This window comes from Zonotrichia leucophrys, chromosome 1, assembly GCF_028769735.1.
Source record: "Zonotrichia leucophrys gambelii isolate GWCS_2022_RI chromosome 1, RI_Zleu_2.0, whole genome shotgun sequence".
NCBI lineage: Eukaryota > Metazoa > Chordata > Aves > Passeriformes > Passerellidae > Zonotrichia > Zonotrichia leucophrys.
In genome coordinates this window covers 1,892,713-1,914,950 of record NC_088169.1, presented here as the reverse complement: position 1 = coordinate 1,914,950, position 22,238 = coordinate 1,892,713, and the positions used below count along the sequence as shown (strand labels likewise).

At 57.1% G+C, this 22,238-nt stretch overlaps 1 protein-coding gene across 1 annotated transcript; it reads right to left on the bottom strand.

Moving 5' to 3' along the window:
* Window positions 1-284: 284 nt before the first annotated feature.
* LOC135456728 (folate receptor gamma-like) lies at window positions 285-3,492 on the bottom strand. Its single transcript, XM_064731188.1, has 5 exons — window positions 3,359-3,492; window positions 3,112-3,307; window positions 2,297-2,485; window positions 1,744-1,879; window positions 285-868 (listed from the first exon to the last, which is right to left on the bottom strand). The coding sequence occupies exons 2-5, from the start codon at window positions 3,253-3,255 to the stop codon at window positions 507-509; spliced, it is 831 nt and encodes a 276-aa protein (XP_064587258.1). The 5' UTR covers window positions 3,256-3,307; window positions 3,359-3,492; the 3' UTR covers window positions 285-506.
* Window positions 3,493-22,238: the final 18,746 nt, after the last annotated feature.

The following is a 22,238-nucleotide window of genomic DNA, read 5'->3' as shown; positions in this document are numbered from 1 at the left end:
GCCCAGCCTTGAGAGGTGGCCTTGGGGGCATCCCCAGAGGGGATGCTGGGAGATGCCCACATTGAGAACCTGGGGCTGGGAGCACCTGGCACAGTGGGAGTGTCCCTGCCATGGCGGGAGAGTGGAAAGAAATGAGATTTGACATCTCTTCCAATGCTAACCATTTGTGATTTTATGGTCTTTCCTGCCCCCAGGCCAATTCCCCCATTTACAGAGCCCACCCCCAGCAGCACCCCCAGGACTCTCCCCTCCCTCAGGAACACTTCACATCAGCACAGCAGGGCTGACACAGAGCCAGAGTTTATTACCAAGGAACCTTCGGGGAGCAGCGAGCCCAGCCATGGGGAGGGACAGATGTGCAGCAGCCCCCGCGGCGGAGCAGAGAGGACAGCCGAGGCACGGGAATCCCTGCTCTGCTCAGCACTGAGGCGGTACCACGGCCCAGCACCACAAACTGCGCTGGGCACGGGGACAGACGGACGGACAGAGCTGCTGCTGCAGAGCGGTCACGGGGAGCGCCATCGCGGGGAGCCCCCCAGCCCCGGGGGCAGCAGCAGGGGCAGCAGGGGCAGCAGCAGCAGCAGCCCGGGGCAGGGCAGGGCCCGCGCAGTGCCGTGGCTCTGGGGCGGCACGGTGCCCTCCTGGCCTGGGGACGATGATCTCTTTATCCCGGCGTAGTAGCGGGCCACGGCCGCGTTGGGGTTGCCCCGCGCGGGGTCGAACCACATCTGGATGCAGCGGCCGCTGCCCCGGCGCTCGGGGCTGAGCCTGAAGGAGCCGGACCAGATCTTCTCGCACAGGTCCTGCGGCCGCGGGAACACCTGGTGGAAGGGCCGGCACTCGGAGCCCCAGGGACAGCGGTTGGTTCCTGCGGGCACGGCAGCGTGGCGCTGTCACAAACCCCAGGGGGAGCACAGCCCTCCCCTCCTGTCCTTCCCCTGACAGAGCAGGGCACCTGCCCATGGCCCACGGCCACACCTGAGCACTGGGGCTCGGCCACCCTCCTGACACCCCAGAGAGGTGAGAGGGTCTCGTTCCTGTGCCTGTGATGATCCCGGAGGTGTTACAAAGTCCCTTTTCTCCCAGCCCTGCCACTGGAGAAGCTGAGACTCCTCAGCTCTGGTTCTCAATGTTATTTATTTTCTCTTATCTATTCCATTATTTCTCTGACCTGCTGAGATCTGTCCAGCAGGTTGGGTTGTGGCACAGTCCCTGCCCTTGGGGTGGTGTTGGCTTTTTATACTAAGAACTACCTGTACTTTATTTACAATAACTTCCCAATACCTATCACCTATGTTAGTCTGTCTCTAAACCAATTCAGAACAGCCACCATCACAGCAGAAGATGGAGGGCAAGAAGAAGCAGGAGAAGGAGAAGGAGAAGGAGAAGGAGAAGGAGAAGGAGAAGGAGAAGACACACCCAGATTCCTCCATCTTGCCTCTTGAACCCCCATTCTAAATCCCCAAAATTCTACTTTTTTACCCTGTGACAAATTCACTGTCATTCTACTCAAACTCTTGTGACCTGTAACTCCTCACACAAGGCTGGGAATTGTTTCCATGGGCTAAAATCCAAGGCACAGGTGTCTGTGACTCCATGCCAGGGTCTCTGAGTCCCTGGCAGGGTCTGGAGCCATCCAGGGCAGCCAGAGGGATGCCCTGGGCTCTGACAGGAGGGCTCCTGGCAGCAGTGGCACTGCCAGTGACCCGCCAGGGGTGAGGAAAGGCTCCCAAGCCCACCAACCTGTGGCCCAGTTCCAGCCCTTGTGCCAGTTCTCCTTGCAGGTGAGGGCGTCCCTGCAGTCCTGCCACCACTCCTCGCAGTCCTCCCTGCACAGGGGCACGTGCAGGATCCTCTCCTTCCTCCAGCTGCTGTCAGCCTGCAGGGCACAGGGCCAGGCAGGTGTCACCTGGGGGCTCTGCCACACCCAGATCCCCCCGCCCCTCCTGGGGGAGCACAGCTGGGCCCAGAGGAGCCTCAGCCCAGCACAGGTGGGTCCTGACACAAGGAACTCCTCCATCAGTCACAGGCCAGAGAAGCCCTTGGAATCTTTCTGTCCTGTGGGAAAAGCTGAGGCAGCCTAGATATGGCAGAGAAATCCTTCCCTGGCAGGTGGGCAGGGCTGGGATGAATTCCCAGAGCAGCTGGGGCTGCCCCTGCATCCCTGGCAGTGCCCAAGGCCAGGCTGGGCACTGGGGGCAGTGGGAGGTGTCCCTGCCATGGCAGGGGTGGCACAGGATGAGTTTTAACGTCCCTCCCAACCCCAGAGTCCCAGGATTGCCGGGTGTGAGCCCACCTGCTGGATCCAGGGCCCCAGGTTGGGGGAGCACTCGTACAGGCACGTGTCCTGGATGAAGTGGCGCTTGCACTGGGGCGGCATCACCCCGCAGTGGTTCCAGTTGAAGTTGTAGAGGTAGGACTGGTCCTTGTGCGCCTCCAGGCTGGTGTTGGCCGTGCAGCAGGCGTTGTCCTTCCAGGGGGAGCACTGCAGCACAGAGGGGACAGGCAGCAGCTCCAGGGGCACAGCCCTCAGCAGCCGCAGCACTTCGTCCTCTGCAGCAAACTCTGGGTCACTGTGGCCTCAGGAGCTGGGCACTGCAGCGAGGCAGGGCTGGAGCAGCAGATCAGCTCCTCAGCAGGAACTGTGCCAGCCCAGGAACAGAAACAAACCCCTTTCCTGTGCCGAGGGGCTGGGACAGGGCAAGGAGGGTGTCCCACACTGAGGGAGCACAGGAGAGCCTTCCCTTCCCTTCCCTTCCCTTCCCTTCCCTTCCCTTCCCTTCCCTTCCCTTCCCTTCCCTTCCCTTCCCTTCCCTTCCCTTCCCTTCCCTTCCCTTCCCTTCCTTCCTTCCCTTCCCTTCCCTTCCCTTCCCTTCCCTTCCCTTCCCTTCCCTTCCCTTCCCTTCCCTTCCCTTCCCTTCCCTTCCTTCCCTTCCCTCCTTCCCTTCCCTTCCCTTCCCTTCCCTTCCCTTCCCTTCCCTTCCCTTCCCTTCCCTTCCCAAACCTTCCCTTCCCCCACTTTGCTCTGGGGTACCCAGCCAGCTGTGCCAGCCAGCTGTGCCGGTACCCAGCCAGCTGTGCCAGCCCAGCCCAGCCCAGCCCCGCTCGTACCTGCTGGTAGAGCTTGCCCTCGGGGCCCGGCTGGCTCTTGTGGTGCTTGGCATCCATGCAGACGTTCAGCAGCGGGTCCTTGCCCGCCTCGGCTGCCAGCGGCACCAGGGCCACCGCCAGTGCCACTATCAGTGCCACTGCCATCCCGGGAACGGGCTGCGACAGAGGGGACAGCGCTGGGAGAGAGGGGACAGAGAGGGGAGTGAGGGAACAGAGGGGGGACAGCGCTGGGAGAGAGGGGACAGAGCTGGGGGACAGGGATAGAGAGGGGACAGTGCTGGGAGAGAAGGGACAGAGAGGGGACAGAGGGGAGAGAGCTATGGGAGAGGGGACAGAGCCAGGAGAGGGGACAGGGCTGGGCACAGGGAACAGAGGGACAGCCCAGGAGTGTGTTTGTCGCGGGCAGCAGCGAGGGAGGTGCTGTGCAGCCGGGCACTCCCCGGGAGCTGGCAGCTCCTCCAGGGACAACACCGCACATCTTGATGGCCCCAAGGACACGGAGCAGCCCCCCAGGCAGGCGGCAAGGTCGGGCACCGTTATCACCGGGACAGCAGCCCGTGGGAGTGGGGACAAACAGCCCTGGGAGAGGCTCTCCATGGGGACTGGGCTCTCCGCCAGCCCTGAGCCAGGACAGGCGCTCGGGGACACCCGCTCCCTTCGGGCCCTTCTGCCTCCCCAGGGCTCCAGAGAGCAGCTGCCAGCCCCAGACCCTGTGCTCCAAGGCAGGGGAGGGCAGGGATGTCTGTCCTGGGCTCAGGGAGTGCAGGGATGCTCAGGGATGCTCAGGGATGTCAGTCCTGGGCTCAGGGAGTGCAGGGATGTCTGTCCTGGGCTCAGGGATGCTCAGGGATGTCAGGGATGCTCAGGGATGTCAGGGATGCTCAGGGAGTGCAGGGATGTCTGTCCTGGGCTCAGGGAGTGCAGGGATGTCAGGGATGCTCAGGGATGTCAGGGATGCTCAGGGAGTGCAGGGATGTCTGTCCTGAGCTCAGGGAGTGCAGGGATGTCAGGGATGCTCAGGGATGTCAGGGATGCTCAGGGAGTGCAGGGATGCTCAGGGATGTCCCTCCTGAGCTCAGGGAATGCACCAAACACGACACCTTGTGTGGGCCAGGAGCTGCAGGAGGCCCATGGTGACTTCAGGACTATGCTAAGACAGGAAAACATTTTCTCTATCTGTGTCTGAGACTTGGACACCCTCTCCTGAAGCCTTCAGTGGAGAGCTGAATCACCAGAGAATCACAGAAGGCCGGAAGGAATCTCAAAGCCCATCTCATTCCACCCCTGCCATGGGCAGGGTCACCTCCCAGCACCCCAGGGTGCTCCAGCCTGCTCTGATCTGAGCAATAAAAGACATTTCACACACTGTGCCTCAGCCTCCTCTGCCTGCCCAGAGGCTGGCACCAATTTTATAGTCATTTTCTAAAAAACCCAAAAAACAACCCCACACCAATCAACCAACATCAAGACTTAACCAAGAATATTCCTTCCCATTTCTCGTTGGCACAGCACAAAGGCCTGAGCCAGACACATTTTAAGAAGAATTTTACAAAACACAGAAGCAAGACAAAGCATTTACAGCATTAAAATAGCACAAAACACCCCAGAAAAAGCAGCTACAAGCCTGAGGAGACAGCCACAGAAACCTGAGAGCTGGGAAGTAGCTCACTTGCATTAGAACTGCATTTATGCCCCCAAGTCAGTCAGCCTTACCAGCCTGGAAAGCCTCACCCTCTCTCCAGCACTCCCAGGCAGCCCAGCAGCTCCTGGGGCAGCTTTAACAGCACAGCTGCTGGCACCGGTGCTGCCCTGGGGAGGAACTTCCCCCTCTCTCTAAGGAGCTGGTGCCAGCGTTTGCCAGCACAGGGACAATGTTTGGGTGGCAGCTGGCTGCTCCAGCCCGGAGAAATCCAGAGTTCCCTTCCCAGAGCAGGCGTGTGCCCAGCCCTGGCCCTCACCACAAACCCTCTTTGCTGCCCTCGCTGGGATCTGCCCATTGCACAGGGCAGGAGAGCCAGGAGGGACTGACCCAGGGCTCTGGGGATGGAACAGGCCATGGAAAAACTGCAAAAGGCAGCAAATGTCACACAGGCTGCTCCTCAGAGGGAAAATAACAGCTCCCACCACAAACCAGAAATGCAGGGCTGAGGGGGAGCAGTGCAGCTCCTTGGAACCCCTGGGCACATCACTGGGGCTGAAAGCTTCACCTGAGCCCCTGCCCTCAGCATGGGGACAGACCTTCCTCCTGGAGCAGCCTGCAGGCTGATTTGCTCTTGTCTTCACTCACATCTTTTCCTCACTCACATCTTTTCCTCACTCACATCTCTTCTTCACTTACATCTCCTCTTTACTCACACCACTGCTGTTTCAGGGATGAATCACCTGCCTGAGGAGCAGACCCTTCTGAATTTCATGTGTGAGCACTTTGGGCTCTGGGAGACCCTGTTTTGGTGATCACAGAATCCCTGAGGTTGGAAGAGACCTCCCCACCTTGTCCCCAGCCCAGGACACTGAGTGCCACCTCAGGGGACACCTCTGTCACAATCTGCTTGTAGGAGCAGGGGTGGTGATGGTTTGTTAATTGATATCAGAGTGCAAAACCAACATGGAATGGGGATTGCAGTGATAATCAAACCAAATGCACTTTTATTGAATGACCACAGCAAATGAGATAGAGGGAGAGAAAAGATAGAGAAAGAGAAAAGAGAGAGAGAGGGGGGATATACAGCTTCCAAACATAGAGATGAATTCCTTTGGCCCAGTCTGGCTGAGGACCTGCCTGTTACATTGGGGAGATCTCAAAATCTCTGGTTAACTCAGAGGTTTTTATTATGATGACTCTATTGAAAATTGTGAGGGGAAAGAACAGATGTAACAGGTAGTCCATGTTCTCAGCAGTAAGCTGTGAGAGCCATTGTCTTGGTGCAGCCATCAGGTAGTGCTTGGCAAAATCTGGCTTTGGTCAGGTCGGCTCCCCCTCCCCTGGGTCAGGGGTTTCAGTCCCAGTCCTTGAGGGAGAGGGGGGCTTCTCCACATAGGGTTCTCATGGCTCAGTCCCACACGGGGGTTTCAGTCCCTGTTCTCGAGGGAGAGGCTTCTCCCATCTCAGTCTGTCCATCACGATGGTCATAAAGCAGCTGATGGCTCCTCTGTGAGGGGAGACCACCACAGGTTACCCCAGAAAAGCCCAGCCAGGCCAAGAGGTGGGGAAATTCCTGGTCTGTTGTTGTGAAACAGGTGCCAGCATCCAGGGTGTGCCACCCCTTGGCAGGCCCTGCCAGAAGCTGTGGACACAGCTGTGAACAATCCCTTGGCAGGCCTGAATTCCCATCAGGGCCCTCAGGGTTTCTGGCATTCATCCACCACCAGCAGGCCTGAATTCCCATCAGGGCCCTGATGTCTGTCCTGGGCATGGTCTGGGGAACTCCAGACCATCTTTCACAACCTGCAGGGATGGGCACTGCAAAGCTCCCTGGGCAGCCCCTGCCAAGGCCTGAGCTCCCTTTCCATGGGCAAATTGCTGCTGCTGTCCCAGCCGAGCCTGCCCTGGCCCAGCCTGAGGCCGCTCCCTCTGCTCCTGTCCCTGTTCCCTCCTGGCAGGTAGCAAACAGCTTTGTGCTCCCAACCCCTCACACTGAGATGTCCCTGAGCAGATCTCCCCCACCCACCCCAGACCCTTTTCCACCCCTGCTCCCTCCACCAGCAGAGTTTTGCCCCTGGAGGCTCAGGACTGTGGCATTTCAGGCGCTCTGCACTGTCCTGGCCACGTTTCCTGCTCCTTGCCAGGGAATTTCTAATATCTGGTTTGTTTTTGGAACTGCTGATCACTGAACTGTGTTGTAACATTGTCAGAGCAGTGACAGCTTGTTCCTGAGAGATAATTGTCAGCCACCAGCCTGTCATCTTCCATCTGACGTGTTCCCCCCAGTGCATCACTGTGTGTTCATCTCAGCTGCTTTTTCTCTGGAATCTGTTGTTCCATTGTTCGGTGACTCACTCGTGCCAGGTGTCACGGCCCGCTCCTGTGTAGCAGGGAGCACCCAGGAGTCACAGGTGCCCAAAGGAAGGGTCACAAAGGAATGGCAACAGCCAGAAGGGTCCCAAAAACACAGCTCACCAGGTTTTATCGGCCAGCTCCACACCCGGTGTGAAAATGAGCACATGTTTTGCACCTACGTTGTAATAGTGAGAGAAATAAAAGAGTGAAGTGAAAGAGGGAGGCAGAAGAGTGTGAAAGAGAGCTTGGGTAGGAAAGGAGATCACCAGCATTCATCCTGGCTCCAGCACTGATCCAAGCACTGGTCCTGGGGCACTGCCCGGGTCTGGGGACACTTTTTGTAGGAAACATTCCCCACCTGGCGTCCAGCATCCTGCTCTCGGTGTGAGCACGTGCAGTCACAGCAACAGCAGAAGCAGCAGCAGCCACTGCTACCTCATTTACCTCAATACAGGGGGATTTTATTCATAAATCACATAATCAGCTGAAAACACAATCCTAAAACATTCTTCCTACACCTCTCCTGGCTCAATTCTAATGTGCAAAAGCAGTGTCAGTCCTTACCCAAAATCTACACACACAGTTCTATCTGCTCACACAAATGGATCTGCCTGTTCTATCCAGAAATGCAAGCAGTGTTCTGCTATGTTTTCATGATGTCTGGAGCCCAGTTAATGTTGTGAAAGGTATCCTTACTGAACTTTAAACTAGGCTTTAGGGCCTTTTATGGCTAACACAGATCCATTTCTACTTAAAACTAAAACTTACACTCCTACTTCAGGGCCTTTCAGGAAACGGCTCCAGGGGCTCTGGGGGTCTCCTGGTGGGTCCCTCTCTGCTGGATCTGCCCTCAGTCTGCAGTTCATGCCCTCTCCTGCCCCCAGGGCTGCCCTGGAGCTGCCCTGGGTGTGGTTTGGCCCCCACAGACCAGAACAGGGAAGTTGGCCCCAAAACGGTGCTGCCCCAGGAGGGCGCTGCGCCTTCCCGGGCACATCCTGCTCTGATCCTGCTTTGGCTTTCCTGCTCCAGTGGGCATCAGGAACCTGAGGCACAGCAGTGCTTTCACTCCTTCCTGCCCAGGCTTCTGCACCACGGACTGCTGCAGATTTTTGCAGCTGGTCCTGGAGCCATTTGGTGCCATCACACACTGCGTTGGCTTGATGTTTACCCAGAAAACATTTATTGAAAAGCAGAAATCATAGAATCAAAGGAGTGTTTGGCTGCGAGGGACGTTAAAGCTCCTCCAGCTCCAGCCCCTGCATGGGCATGGACAGCTCCCACTGCCCCAGGCTGCTCCCAGCCCTGTCCAGCGTGGCCTGGAACACTGCCAGGGATGGGCTTTGTCCATTTACCTGTGGTTCAGCCCTGAGTTACCCTTGCTGTGACCTTTCCCTGCACAGACACCGTGTTCATGGGTGTGCAGATCCCCCCATCTCTCCAAAAACTTTCCAGCTTGTCCCACGTGAATGCCCAGACCTTGTCCTTGTGCATGGGATGGTGCAGAGCACTGCACCATCTCCCTGTTGTCCTGCCTGTATCCCTGTACACCCCCCTTGCCTAAATATGCTGCATTTTCCCACACCAGATGCTCATTCTGTGCTCTCTTTGTCCCTCCAAACCACTTTTGTCCCTCTCTGAGTTTGTATTTCCTTAAGGGAGTGTTCCAGAGGTGTTTGTAGCCACGAGGTCTGCAGCAGTGGCCATGCTCTGTGGGTGCAGGACCCGTGCCACAGCTCTCAGCCAGGCTGGGCACAGGATCATGGAAATCATGGAAAGATGGAAGGCTGTTGAGTTAGGAGTGGGTCTTGGGCCTTCAAAGAGACAGGAGCAGCTGTTGGTTGGTGTAAAGTTGTTTATTTCATGAATGCATCAGCCTCCAAGGTGAAGAGTTCAGAGTATTCAAGTGATGCTAAAAAAAGCTAAAAGCTTTCTGGCACAGAGTCCCAGTGTTTAGAAGCAGCAGCAGCAGCAGCAGCAGCCACTGCTACCTCTTTTACCCCAATACAGGGGGATTTTATTAATAAATCACATAATCAGCTGAAAACATGATCCTAAAACATTCTTCCTACACCTCTCCTGGCTTAATTCTAATGTGCAAAAGCAGTGTCAGTCCTTACCCAAAACCTACACACCCAGTTCTATCTGCGCACACAAATGGCTCTATCTGTTCTATCCAGAAATGCAAGCAGTGTTCTGCTATGTTTTCATGATGTCTGGAGCCCAGTTAATGTTGTGAAAGGTATCCCTACTGAACTTTAAACTAGGCTTTAGGGCCTTTTACTGCTAGCACAGTCTCTTAAGATGTATTTCTACTTACTTTAAACCAAAACTTACACTCCTACTTCATGTCTGTGAGGATTAATATATTTCAGTTTCTCTAAAGGTTCCAGTTCAATCCCTGCACTCCTTCCTGTCTCTGAGGGACTCAGGGAGGCTTTTATTTCATGTATTCCAACAGAAGGGTTTGGGTTGGGAGGGACCATCCAGTCCCACCCTGGCAGAGGCAGGGGCACCTTCCAGTAGAAGAAAATGAAGTTCCAGAGAAAAAGGAATCTCTCCAGGGTCAGAGGGGCTCCCAGCTGGCAGGGGAGGCTGCTCCCTGAGCTGTGTGCTGATGGCAGCTCCCGTGGGAGCCTGGGGAGGCCCAGGGCTGCCAGAGGGGGCTGAGGGTGGCACTGCAGCCTGGCACAGCTGGGCACTGATCACCTCCCTGCCATGGAAACAGAGCCTGAGCTCCAGGTGGGAAGGTGCTTGGGAAGTCAACCCCACAGAATGCAAACACCCAGTGAGTCACAGCAGCTCCTTGCCATCAGTAACCAATTTTAGCAGCAATAAACCAGAGCCTGAGGACAGACTGTGCTGTGCCTTTGGGCCTGAGCAGACCTGTGCCACAGACTTTGGGTAAAATTTCATTATAATCAGGGCTTTTATTCCAGATGAGGATGATCTCACCAGAAGGGAGAGCTGGAGAAGGGCCTGGGGTCCTGGTGGGTGCCAGCGAGCCCGAGGTCTCCTGGTGACCTTGCAGGGAGGTGGCTCCCACTGCCCCACGCTGCCCAGCACTGGGCTCCCACTGCCCCACACTGCCCAGCACTGGGGCTGGCCCAGACCAGCACACAAGGCTGATCTCAGCCTGAGTGGGGCTCTCAGGCTGGGCGGTGTCAGAACCCAGGACATCCCTCTGGCTGTCCTGGACTGCCAGACCCTGCCAGGGGGCTCAGAGACCCTGGCACACAGCCCAGAATGCCCCTGTGGGTTTGATTGTGACCCATGGAGCAAGTTACCAACCTTAGATGAAGATCTGCAAGCCACAACAGTTTAAATAGAATGATAGTGAATTTATCACAGGGTGAAAAATAGATTTTTTGGGGTTTTTGGAATGGGGGTTCAGGGGGCAAGATGGAGGAATCTGGGCGTGTCCAGCCTTTCTCCTTCTTCTTGTTCTCCATCTTCTGCTGTGATGGTGGCAGTTTTAGATTGGTTTAGAGTAGAAGCTCACTGTCTAACGTAGGTGATAGGTATTGGAAAGGAATTGTAAATATTGTACACGTAGTTTTTAGTATAAAAAGATAACACTGCCAGGAGGCAAGCAGAGTGCCTGGACTGTCCTGCTGAGCGACCTTGGCAGGGCAGGAGAAAGAATTTTATAGATAAGATAAATAAACAACCTTGAGAATGAGAATTGAAGAGCCCTGATTCCTTTGACTGCCGGGCTGGGAACAGAGACTTTAACACATCTCGGGGTCACAGTGAGCAGCAGAGACCCAAGAGGGCAGCACTGGGCTCCCAGCAGCCCACACTGCCCAGTCCTGGCCAGCCCTGGGGCTGCGTGTCCCAGTCAGCAGGCAGTGATGGGCTGCAGGTGCTGCCCGGGCTGGGGGAGTTCAATGCCAATCCCCCTGCTTTAGCCTTGGCAGGATATATTCCATGCACACCTCCATGTATTCCTTGTTTTACCCTTGACAGGATGTATTCCGTGCACTCTTCCATGTATTCCTTGTTTTACCCTTGACAAGATGTATTCCATGCACACTTCCATGTATTCTGTGTTTTACCCTTGACAAGATGTATTCCATGCACACTTCCATGTATTCTGTGGTTTACCCTTGACAACATGTATTCCATGCACACTTCCATGTATTCTGTGTTTTACCCTTGACAAGATGTATTCCATGCACACTTGTCGCTGACAACTTTTATGAAAAATCCTTTCCTTAGGGTTTTTCCTCCTGAGAAGCTGGGAGGCCTCAGGAACAAAATGCAAACAATGGTTATCTGCTGCTGTGGAATGCAACAGGTGCATCTGGGATTGGTCTCATGTGGTTGTTTCTAATTAATGGCCAATCACAGTCAGCTGGCTCGGACAGAGAGCCAAGCCACAAACCTTTGTTTTCATTCTTTGCTCTCTGTTGTTAGCCAGCCTTCTGATGAAACCTTTTCTTCTATTCTTTTAGTATTGTTTTAATGTAATATATATAATAAAATAATAAATCAGCCTTCTGAAACATGGAGTCAGATCCTCATCTCTTCCCTCATCCAAGAACCCCTGTGAACACGGTCACACACACTTCCATGTATTCCTTGCTGTAGCCTTGACAAGATGCATTCCACGCACACTTTCTCCACCACTGAGAGCAGGGCTTTGAACACCTGCACCTCCCACACCTGTGCTGTGCTAATCCCCAGCTTTGCAGTGATCAGCCTGCCCAAGATTCACAAATTCATGAAAAATTCTTCTCCCAGTGCTGACATTCTCATGGCCAGCATCTGCCTCTGGTCCCATTGCCATGACTCCAGTTGTGCACAGAGCAAAAATCAGGTCAGTCCTGCAGCACCAGAAAGCTGCAGGAAGCCAAATGTGACCCCAGAGTCGTGGCAGGAGCTGGGCTGGAGCTGGGGGTCTGTGCTGGAGGTGGTGGGGTCACACAGCCCAGAAGGACAGCAGAAATTGTGTTAAAATTAAAGGGCAAGCGCATCACCTGGTGCCAGCTGGAATTACTGCACAGATTTGGATGATAAAGTTCCACCTGAGAGCTGTGAATTCTCACAATGATAGAGCCTCAGGCTGGGCTCAGCTGGGACAGCAGCAGCAATTTGCCCATGGAAAGGGAGCTCAGGCCTTGGCAGGGGCTGCCCAGGGAGCTTTGCAGTGCCCATCCCTGCAGGTGTGCCCTGGAGGTGGCACTGAGTGCTCTGGGCTGGGCACAAGGTGCCCATGGGGCACAGCTGGCACTCCATGATTGCACTCCATGATTCTCTGATTCTGTGGACTTTAAGGTCTCTTCCAATCCACACCATTCCATGATTCCATGACTCTGTGTATGCCTTTTTATGGTCAGATGTGGCCTTGTGCTTTGCACACTGTATGTGGTTAATTTGGAGAAATGCCCATACCCTGAGTGATGTCACAGCATAAATATTTGAACCAAACATAATTTCCTCTATTGATTTCCCTCCCACAAAAAGGTCTAATGGAGAATGAGGCTGTGCCTGCTTTCTTTGCTAAAAAAAAAGATTGAATAAATACCTCAATAAAGTCTAAAATATTCTATGGCAGAGTGCTGGATATCCACGCTATTGTGCCAGGGATATCAGCAATTTCCATCAGTTAATTAGGGAGCAGAGCCCACAGGGATCACAGGGATCAGCCAGGGGTTATCAGTGAGAACAGTTATTATTGTGGGCACAAAGGGGAGTTAAAGATTAACCACAAAAGCTAATGAAGCTCCCAGAGACTGGCAGCTTTAAGGAGCAGCTCTGAGGGGCTGCAGAGGAGCTGACATGGGAGGGAGGCCCCACCTCGAGGTGGATTCCTGCCTGATGCACCATCCCAGACAGGCTGGGCAAGCTGTGAGACCACCACCAGCTGGGTTTGCCACAGGCCTGCCCGGGGCTCCCAGGCACAAAGGGAAAGGCACACCAGAGAATCACGGAACCAGGAACTGGTTTGGGTGGCAGGGACCTGAAGGATCATCTCCTTCCACCCCTCCCACTGTCCCCAGTGTCCAGCCTGGCCTTGGGCACTGCCAGGGATGCAGGGGCAGCCCCAGCTGCTCTGGGCACCCTGTGCCAGGGCCTGCCCACCCTGCCAGGGAACAATTCCTCATTGCCAAGATCCCACCCAGCCCTGCCCTCTGGCACTGGCAGCCATTCCCTGGGTGCTGTCCCTCCAGCTCTTGTAAAGGGTTTTTCTCCATCTTGGAGGTCTTTTGCCACTTTAATGATTCCGTGATCTCTGGGGCAGGGAGGTGGTGGTTGTTATCCCCCAGACGTTTAATGATTCCGTGACCCCTGGGGCAGGGAGGTGGTGGCATTATCCCCCAGACGTTTAATGATTCCATGATCCCTGGGGCAGGGAGGTGGTGGCATTATCCCCCAGACGTTTAATGATTCTGTGACCCCTGGGGCAGGGAGGTGGTGGCATTATCCCCCAGACGTTTAATGATTCCGTGACCCCTGGGGCAGGGAGGTGGTGGTTGTTTTCCCCCAGACGTTTAATGATTCCGTGACCCCTGGGGCAGGGAGGTGGTGGTTGTTTTCCCCCAGACCTCCCCAAGGCACCTGGGTCCTGGCTCTGACTGAGCTTTGCTGAGGTTCCTCTGCAGAGGCCGTGCAGGAGAGCAGCCTCTCACAGGGACTCGACTTCTGGGCTGTCCTCCTGCTCCAGGAAAAGGAGGAATGTGACAAAAGGAAGAAGAATGGAAGAAAAAACCTTTCTGTGAAGGTCCTGACATGGCACCGAGGGCCTCTGGGTGCATCTGGCATGGGGCAGCCTGTGTGACTCTGTGGAGATGGTTCCTCTCCTTGGGGACCTGGGGAGCCCCCAGTGCAGCCTGAGGCCGCAGCATGATGGGGGCAGCAGGGACCACAGCATCCCTCATCCCCATCTGCATCCCACCTTCCTCATCCTGTAGCCACATGTACATCTGCATCCCACCTTCCTCCTCCTGCATCCACACCCACCTCCTGCATTTGCATTTTCCACATCCCCCACCTGCCTCTTGCATCCTGCAGCACCTCCTGACCCTGGATTCTGCATCTCATCCCATCTCCCGCCTCTACATCTGCCTCCCTTACCCACCCTGCATCCACATCCCACATACCACATCTGGCGTCCCCCATCCCGCATCCCGCATCCCATATCCTCCATCTCACTTTTCACATCCCATATCCCACATCCTGCATTCCACATTTCACATCCCGCATCCCACATCCCTTATCCCACATCCCGGATCCCGCATCCCGCATCCCACATTGCATCCCGTACCCTGCATCTCCAATTTCACATCCCACATTCCACATTTCACATCCCGCATCATATCCCATATCCTGCATCTCACTTTTCACATCCCGCATCTCACATCCCGCATTCCACATATCACATCCCGCATCCCGCATCCCCCCTCCCCGATCCCTATCCCCACAGCCCGATCCCCATCCCCACCCCGCGCTCCCCGGGCCGCTCGGGCCCCGCTGGGCCCGCAGCCCCGGCAGAGGGAGGCATCGAGCCGCGCTCCGCCGCTCGCCCCGCGGGGCCGGGCCCGGCACGGGGCAGGGGATCTGCCCGGGGGATCCTGGCACAGGGCAGGGGCGAGTGCCGAAGTGCCGAAGGGACCCCGGCCCGCTCCTTCCCTCCCGGGGGCACACGGCACCCGGCTCTGTCCCCTCCAGGCTCCCAGTTACCCTCGGGGCTCCCCAGTTACCCTCCAGGCTCCCAGTTACCCTCCTGAGCACCAGAATGGAGATGTTGCCCCAGGAGCTCGGGCTGGCGCTGCCTGTCCCAGCCTGGCCACGGGAAAACCCACAGGAAAATCGACAGTTTTTTGGGCACAGGGAAAAACCCACAGGAAAATCGACAGTTTTCTCCTCAATGCCAGACTCAGGGGCTCTTTGGGAAACCAAGGGCTGACAAGCCAAGTTTTGGGCACAAGGAAAACCCACAGTGTCTCCTCCATGCCAGACCCAGGGACTGTCTGGGTACCCAGGGGCTCTCCTGTGGGTTTGTCTCACCCTTTTTGAGGCTGGGGAAGCCTCTGCCACCCATGGTGTGTCCCAGAGCTCCTTCCCCAGGGTCTGAGGACAGCCCTGAGGAGGAGGGCAGGGGGTCTCACCTGTGGACGAGGCTCTGCCAGGATCTCTGGGCAGGGAGTGTCTCAGAAGTGGCACTTGGGGACACGGCATGGCAGTGCAGGGGGGTGGAATGAGATGGCCTTTAGGGTCCTTTCCAAGCCAAAGCTGTCTGTGATTCCCACTCTAAACGTGCCAGCTGAGAAGGCTGAGCTGCAGCATCCCCTGGAAGCTCCAGCAGCCTCATTAGCGCCTGCTAATTGTGGAATGACTGCTGTTTCCAGCCGTGCAGACTGAGCCGGGCAAAACGCTCCAGGTGAAGCAGAGACAAAGCAGGGAGGACAGAACTGGTGTAGTTTTAAAGAGAAGCCACCTGGTTTCTGGCTACTGGCTGAGCCCAAAAGCCACAGTTCCGTGAAGGTCCCTTGGCAAACCCAGGAGCTGCTCCAGTGTCAGCTCTTGTTTGGGACCCCAGCCCAGGTGTGCAGAGTGGCCCTGCCAGGCCCGGACCCCTCCCCTCCTGTGACCCCCATCCAGCCCCTCACTCGCACGGGGCCAAGCCTGGATGGCTGGGGACCATGGGCTGCCTGGGCCCGGTGGTCCCCGAGAGCTGTGCCTGTCCCCAGGGCCGCCAGAGCAGCAGTGCCACGTGGGCATGGCCAGCAGCACCCGGCCTGCTCCTCCTCAGGCACGGCCCGGGCAGGACACGACCCTCGCCCGCCTGGTTCCACCACTGCGGGCACTCTGCAGCCCAGAGCAGAGCAGCAGCCTGACCAGGGACAGGGACAGGGACAGGGACAGGCCCTGCGCCCCACTGTCCCCTCTCCAGCTCCAGAGCTGGGGCTTTGCAGGCTCTGCTCCCTGTCCCTATATTATTTTTAAAACAAAACAATGTGGACATGCAGCTCTCTAAGGTAAAAAAGAGGGTGTTTAATTTCTGATTCCAACATTTATAGATTTTCAAAAGTGACAGTGGATTGGAAGGTGACAGTGCCACCTCTCCAATGACACTGGACAAACCAACAGTCCATTGAACTTCTTTTCCTCTATAAAAGAATGCAAAACAATAAGTTATTTACATAAAGTGCGTGGGAAAGTTCGTTACAAGAATGTCAACATCAGAAGGCTTAGAAAAGCTTAAAAAGAACAAAGGGACAGCTCCCCTGCCAGCCATCCCTGCTTCCCTGCACAGAGCTGCCGGCTGCAAGGTGGGGAAGGTTCTCCAACAACATCCCCACATCACACGGAATGGAAGGAGGAGGAGAAAGCCACCTTCAGGCAGCAGCAGCAGTGAGAGCAGCACAGCTGCAGTGAGAGCAGCGCAGCTGCAGTGAGGGCAGCACAGCTGCAGTGAGAGCAGCGCAGCTGCAGTGAGAGCAGCGCAGCTGCAGTGAGAGCAGCACCCCGAGAGACAGGAGCTGCCTGGGGCCAGCCCCGAGTGCCCCGAGCCTGTGCTGTGCCCATCCCGGTGCTCCCTGGCCCCAGCCCTGCACAGCCGTGCTGGATGCTGCAGGGGCTGGGGAAGGGCCTTATCTCAGCCCGTCTGTGCCACACGCCAGCCCTGGGGCCGCGGGTGCAGCCGCAAATCACAGAGCTATTTACTGGGCTCCCAGCAGGGATGGACAAACTGGGCACGGAGGAGGTCCCTGGGGTACCGGGGCTGGGAGGGTGCAGAACGAGGAGATTTGGGCAGGGGTTTTGGGGACAGGGGTGCAGGTGACACCCACACCTGGAAGCAGCTGCCCCGTGGCTCCAGCCTGGTGCCTGGCACGCTGAGTGGGCTAAAGTGAGCCTTGTAGGGTAGGGGCAGCTCGCCCCCAGCTCTGCTCTGCTCCCTCTGCCTCTCACCACACCAGCACCCCACCCAGCCTTTACCTCTGAGGGTGGAGAAACCCCAAATCAGCAGAGCCCAGCACCAAACCCTGCCCGGTGGAAAACCCAAAGCCAAGGCTACGGATGGGCTTGGAGCAGCCAAACCCCAGCACCACTGCTGGAAATCCAGGCACTGATGGGAGCAGCAGGGTCTCAGGGCAGGTGGGGGGTCCCAGGAGAACAAACTGGGTCTGTCCCAGTCACTCCTGCTGGTCTTCCCTCCCTGCCTCAGTTTCCCTGCCTGGAAAAACGGATTTGCTGCTGTTTGTGTAACAGAAAATTGGCTGGTGCTTTTGCCTCATCCCGAGGGTCCGTGGGTCCTTTTGCATCCCCCAGAGGTCTGTGGTCCCCTGGGCATGAACCAGCAGGGGCTGCCCCAGGAAGCTGCCCCATTCCAAGCAGAAAGAAAAATGCACTTCTGGGGCAGTGCTGGAGCCTCCAGACCCCCTCTCAGGGCCTGTTTGGAAGGGACTTGTGAAAAACACAAGCTGCTGGGGTCACAGGAGATCCGGGGTGAATCTTGTGCCTTTGAATCCATGCTTCCCAAAACAGTCCTGCAGCTCACCCTGAACCACACAGACCCAAAATCTCCCCAGTGCAGAGGAAGAGGCTGGGTTGGGAGCACAGCAGGAGCTTGGCTGGAGCACACCAGGCCCAGCACCCACCTCCCTGGCCTGGGCTGGGTTGGTCAGGGGACTCTACACCCCCAGACTGGCTGGGCATCACTGTTCCGTCAGAACGTCCAGGCTGGACAGGGCTTGGAGCAGCCTGGGACAGTGGAAGTGTCCCTGTCCTGTTAGAAATGAATGGGCTTTAAGGTCCCTTCCAACCCAAACCAGTCTGGGATGCCATGATGCCATGATTCTTATTAAAGAATTCTAAAGATTTTAAGGAATTCTGTTCATTCTGAGGAACACTTTATCTTGCTGTGTCCCTGGCTAGGAGCAGGACATGGGACAGCAAACATGTCCCTGCCCTGAAGGGGATCTGCCCCTGCCATCAGCATTTCATGGCATTTCTGGAGAGCAGCCACTCCCTCAGTTTCCCCAAGGGAGCCCTGCCTGTGGCCAGCACAGGGGAGCAGGGGAGGAGGACAAGGTGTGAAATTCTCTCTCAGGGAAACAGGGGAGTTTTCAGCAGCAGCTGGCACCTTCCATACCCCCTGCCCCGAGACTTGCAGCAGAGCAGCAGAAGGGGATGGAGAGGAAGGGCTGGGTCTCAGGACGTGTCCCACCATCCCTTTGGATCTCAGGACGTGTCCCACCATCCCTTTGGGAGCTCCTGAGCCTGCCAGGGCTCTGCCCCACAGACAGAGCAGGGTCCTGAGCCCCTCGCTGACACAGCCGTCAGCAGCCCGTGCTGGGGAGCCCAGAGCTGCCCTCCTGGTTCTGCTAAGCTAAGTAAAGAATCCATTGAAAAAGCTGCCTGTTTTCCCTGGCTGCCCCTCTGGCTCAGCAGAAATGTTTTCTGCTGTGTCAGAGTCTGACTCAGCAGAAAGGGGACACTGCCCTGGGGCCCGGGGCTGCCTTATCACTGCCCACAAGGCTCCTGTTTGTGCCACCCCAGTTATCACCCCCGAGCACGGCCAGGCTGGGGCCAGCACCGTGACTCAGCACCCTGAGCCTCTGCAAACTCATCCCACCAGTCTGTGATGGCAGAGCCCATAAACATCCCATAAACTGCAGAGAATGGGCTCCAGTCCTGGGCATGGGGGTGACACCCCTCACCTTGACCCCAAATCTGACTCTGGTCCTGACGCTGGTCCTAGTACTGACCCTGGTCCTGATCCTGGAACTGATCCTGACCCTGGTCCTGACACTGACCCTGGTCCTGATCCTGACCCTGGAACCGATCCTGACCCTGGTCCCAATCCTGATCCTGGTCCCAATCCTGACCCTGGTCCCAATCCTGGCCCTGGAACCGATCCTGACCCTGGTCCCCATCCTGGCCCGGTCTCAGAGCCCCCTTTCTGCCTGGGTGTGTGAAGAGGAGCCTCAGACAGCAGCACACCCTGGGCTGGGTATAACGGGGTCTGTGGGCTCTGTGCCCTGAGCCCACCCCAGCTCAGCTGCAGTTTGGGGCTCCCTGGTTCTGCCCAGTGCTGGTGCAGGGCAGAGCTGAGCAGAGTGAGTGAGTGATGGAGTTCGGGCCAGCCCTGACTCACTCCCAGCCCTGGCAGCCCTGAGGGGCTGGGACGAGCCCCATGGTCTCTGTGGGGGCACTGGGAGAGGCTCTGCTCAGGGTCCAGTGCCTCACCTGGGGCAGGGGGAGCTTCCCTCCAGCCCCCAAACAGCCCCTCAGCCTCTGCAGGTGGACTTCCCCAGGTTCCACCCCATTTTCAGAGCCTCTTTTGCTACTTGAATAAGAGCCCTGTGGCAGGTTGGGGTCAGATGTGGAGCCAGGGCAGGTCTGCCCTCCCCAAACCAGCCACAACATGGGAACAGCTCTATCCATTGCCAGCTTTAAGGCAGTAAAGGCACAACAAGACCTATAAAACATGTCCTGACCCAGCTGTGCCATGCCATGAGCAGGAGGAGAAAAGGCCTTGCCTGACCTGGAGCCATCCTCACACACAGAAAACCTTTTGTTAGCACGTTCCTCAGCATTGGGAAGTCTAGGACAGCTCTCATGGTTCCCAGACAACGCTGGGATTTATTGTGGGGGTGTGTGATGGAGGGAACCTTCTGCAAAGCAGCGAGGGACAGAGCCAGCTGGGCCTGTGGCAGGTGCAGTGCTGGGAGCACAGTGAGAGCCCTCAGAGCTCGCCTGGCCTGGCACCAAGGGTGCTGGAGCTGCTGAGGCAGAGCAAGGCCCTCACTCTGAGGGGTCGGGGGGTACCTGGCTGAGGGTACCTGCTCTGCATCCCCTGCTGCCAGCACAGCACACCCAGGCATGGCTCAGGTGCTTTTCCTGCAGCAGGGCTCGGCTCAGGCTGTCCATGGAGCCCTGGGCTCCCCCGGGGGCCATGGGGGACAGGAGCACTGGGAGGGGAGAGCAGCCCCATGGCTGCAGGAGCAGAGGGAAGGGTCCTGAGGGGAGTCCTGTCCCATCCTCCTGGTCCATGTGAATCCTGACTGGGGCAGCCGGCAGGGATGGAGGGGACCCTGAACGCCTGTCCTGGAACAGCTCTCAGCTGCCCTGAGAGGAAACACGATAGGAAAACTCAATGTACCCCATGGACAGGAGAGGAGAAGGCTCCAGGCAGAGCTCAGAGCCCTGGCAGGGCCTGAAGGGCTCCAGGAGAGCTGCAGAGGGACTGGGGACAAGGATGCAGGGACAGCACCCAGGGAATGGCTGCCAGTGCCAGAGGGCAGGGCTGGGTGGGATCTGGGCAATGAGGAATTGTTCCCTGGCAGGGTGGGCAGGCCCTGGCACAGGGTGCCCAGAGCAGCTGGGGCTGCCCCTGCATCCCTGGCAGTGCCCAAGGCCAGGCTGGGCACTGGGGACAGTGGGAGGTGTCCCTGCCATGGCAGGGGTGGCACTGGGTGGGATTTGGGGTTCCTCCAGCCCCAAGCACTGCATGATTCCACATCAGAATCGCATCCTGTGTGGATGGAGATGTGTCCATCTGTCTGTCCAGCCCCCGTGCTGACCCTGCCGGCCCCAAACAGCTGGAGCCGCCTGGGCCGGGCTTATCTGGGGCTGCAGCCCGGGGCTATCGGGGCCGGCCCCGGGGAGGGGCTCTGGGCTGCCCGGGCCGATAGGGGGGAGCCCCGGGGGCCGGCCAGGGCGGGGGTCCCGGCTGATAGCCCGGGATGGGCCGGGATGGGACAGCAGCCCGAGCCCCGGGGCTGGGACAGCTCCATGGTGGGCACAGGCTGGGGGGCACAGCTGGCAAACCCACCTGCCTCCCTCAGCCCTGCCTTCCCTCCCCGGCCAGCCTTGCCCTCCCTCAGTGTCCTCTCAATGTCCCCTCAAAGTCCTCTCAGTGTCTCCTCAGTGCCCTTTCAGTGCTCCCTCAGTGTCCCCTCAGTATCCTCCTCAATGTCCCACTCAGTGTCCCCCTCAGTGTCCCCTCAATCTCCCCTCAGTGTCACCCTCAGTGTCCCCTCAATGTCCCCTCAGTGTCTCCTCCAGCCCAGGTCCCTTCTGGGCTGGGATGGAGCCCAGCCAGGGCTGGGGCAGAGCAAACCCTCCAGGAAAGATCTGCCCTCAGCCAGCCCGTCCTGCAGGAGCCTGTCTGCAATGAAAATCCTGCTTTTGCCCCTTTCTGGGTGCTTTTGCCAAGTTCTTGTGCTGAGGGATAACTGGGAAGCAGATTCATTAAATTTAGCTTTTCCTCAGCCATCCTGGCCCTTGGGCCTCACCCTGTGCCTCTCACCCTGTCACCACCCTCTGGAGCAGCTCTGGAGCCTCTAGCCCATGGCACTGGGGTGGCTGCAGTGCCACATCCTGGTGGGTCCCTTTGCAGGGACACAGGGACAGGGACGGACAAACAAACAGGGTGGGGACAGGTCTCCTGCTGTGCCCAGAGGTTCCTGGGCATTTCTGCTGCATCCTCATCCATCAGTGTCACCCAGGACCCACATTCCAGACCCACGAGATCTCCTGTAAAATTAAAGCAATACCATGAAAAGCTCCAAGCCAATTAAAACATGTTTATATGAGAAGTGAGGCACGTGTTGGGATTCCTGGGGTGATCCTGTGCAGGGCCTGAAGCTGGACACAGTGATCTATGTAGGTCCTTTTTCAGGAGGAATTTGCCCATGTAAAGGGAGCTCAGGCCTTGGCAGGGGCTGCCCAGGGAGCTTTGCAGTGCCCATCCCTGCAGGTGTCCCTGGAGGTGGCACTGAGTGCTCTGGGCTGGGCACAAGGTGCCCATGGGGCACAGCTGGCACTCCATGGGATTTTCCTGGGATTCTGTCCCTTTCAGCTCAGGATATTCCATGTTTCTATGATTACATGGCATGAAGGTCAAGCTGGAGCAGTCAGAGCAAGGGCTGCTCCACACCTCTTGCAGTCAGGCCTAAAAGGGTTAAATCTGGATCCTGCAATGAGAGGACTTTGTTAGGGGCAGAGAGGAATTCATTTAACCTCTGCTGCATTTTCCCCGGTTGTTAGAGCAGAGAAACAAACAGGAATGTCCTTGTGCTGAGAGCAGAGTCCCTCAGTGGGGATGGCACTACAGTTCCAGCCTGCTCTACAATTCCAGCCTGCCCGGGGTCTCCACTGTGGAGTCCCCACACCTCTG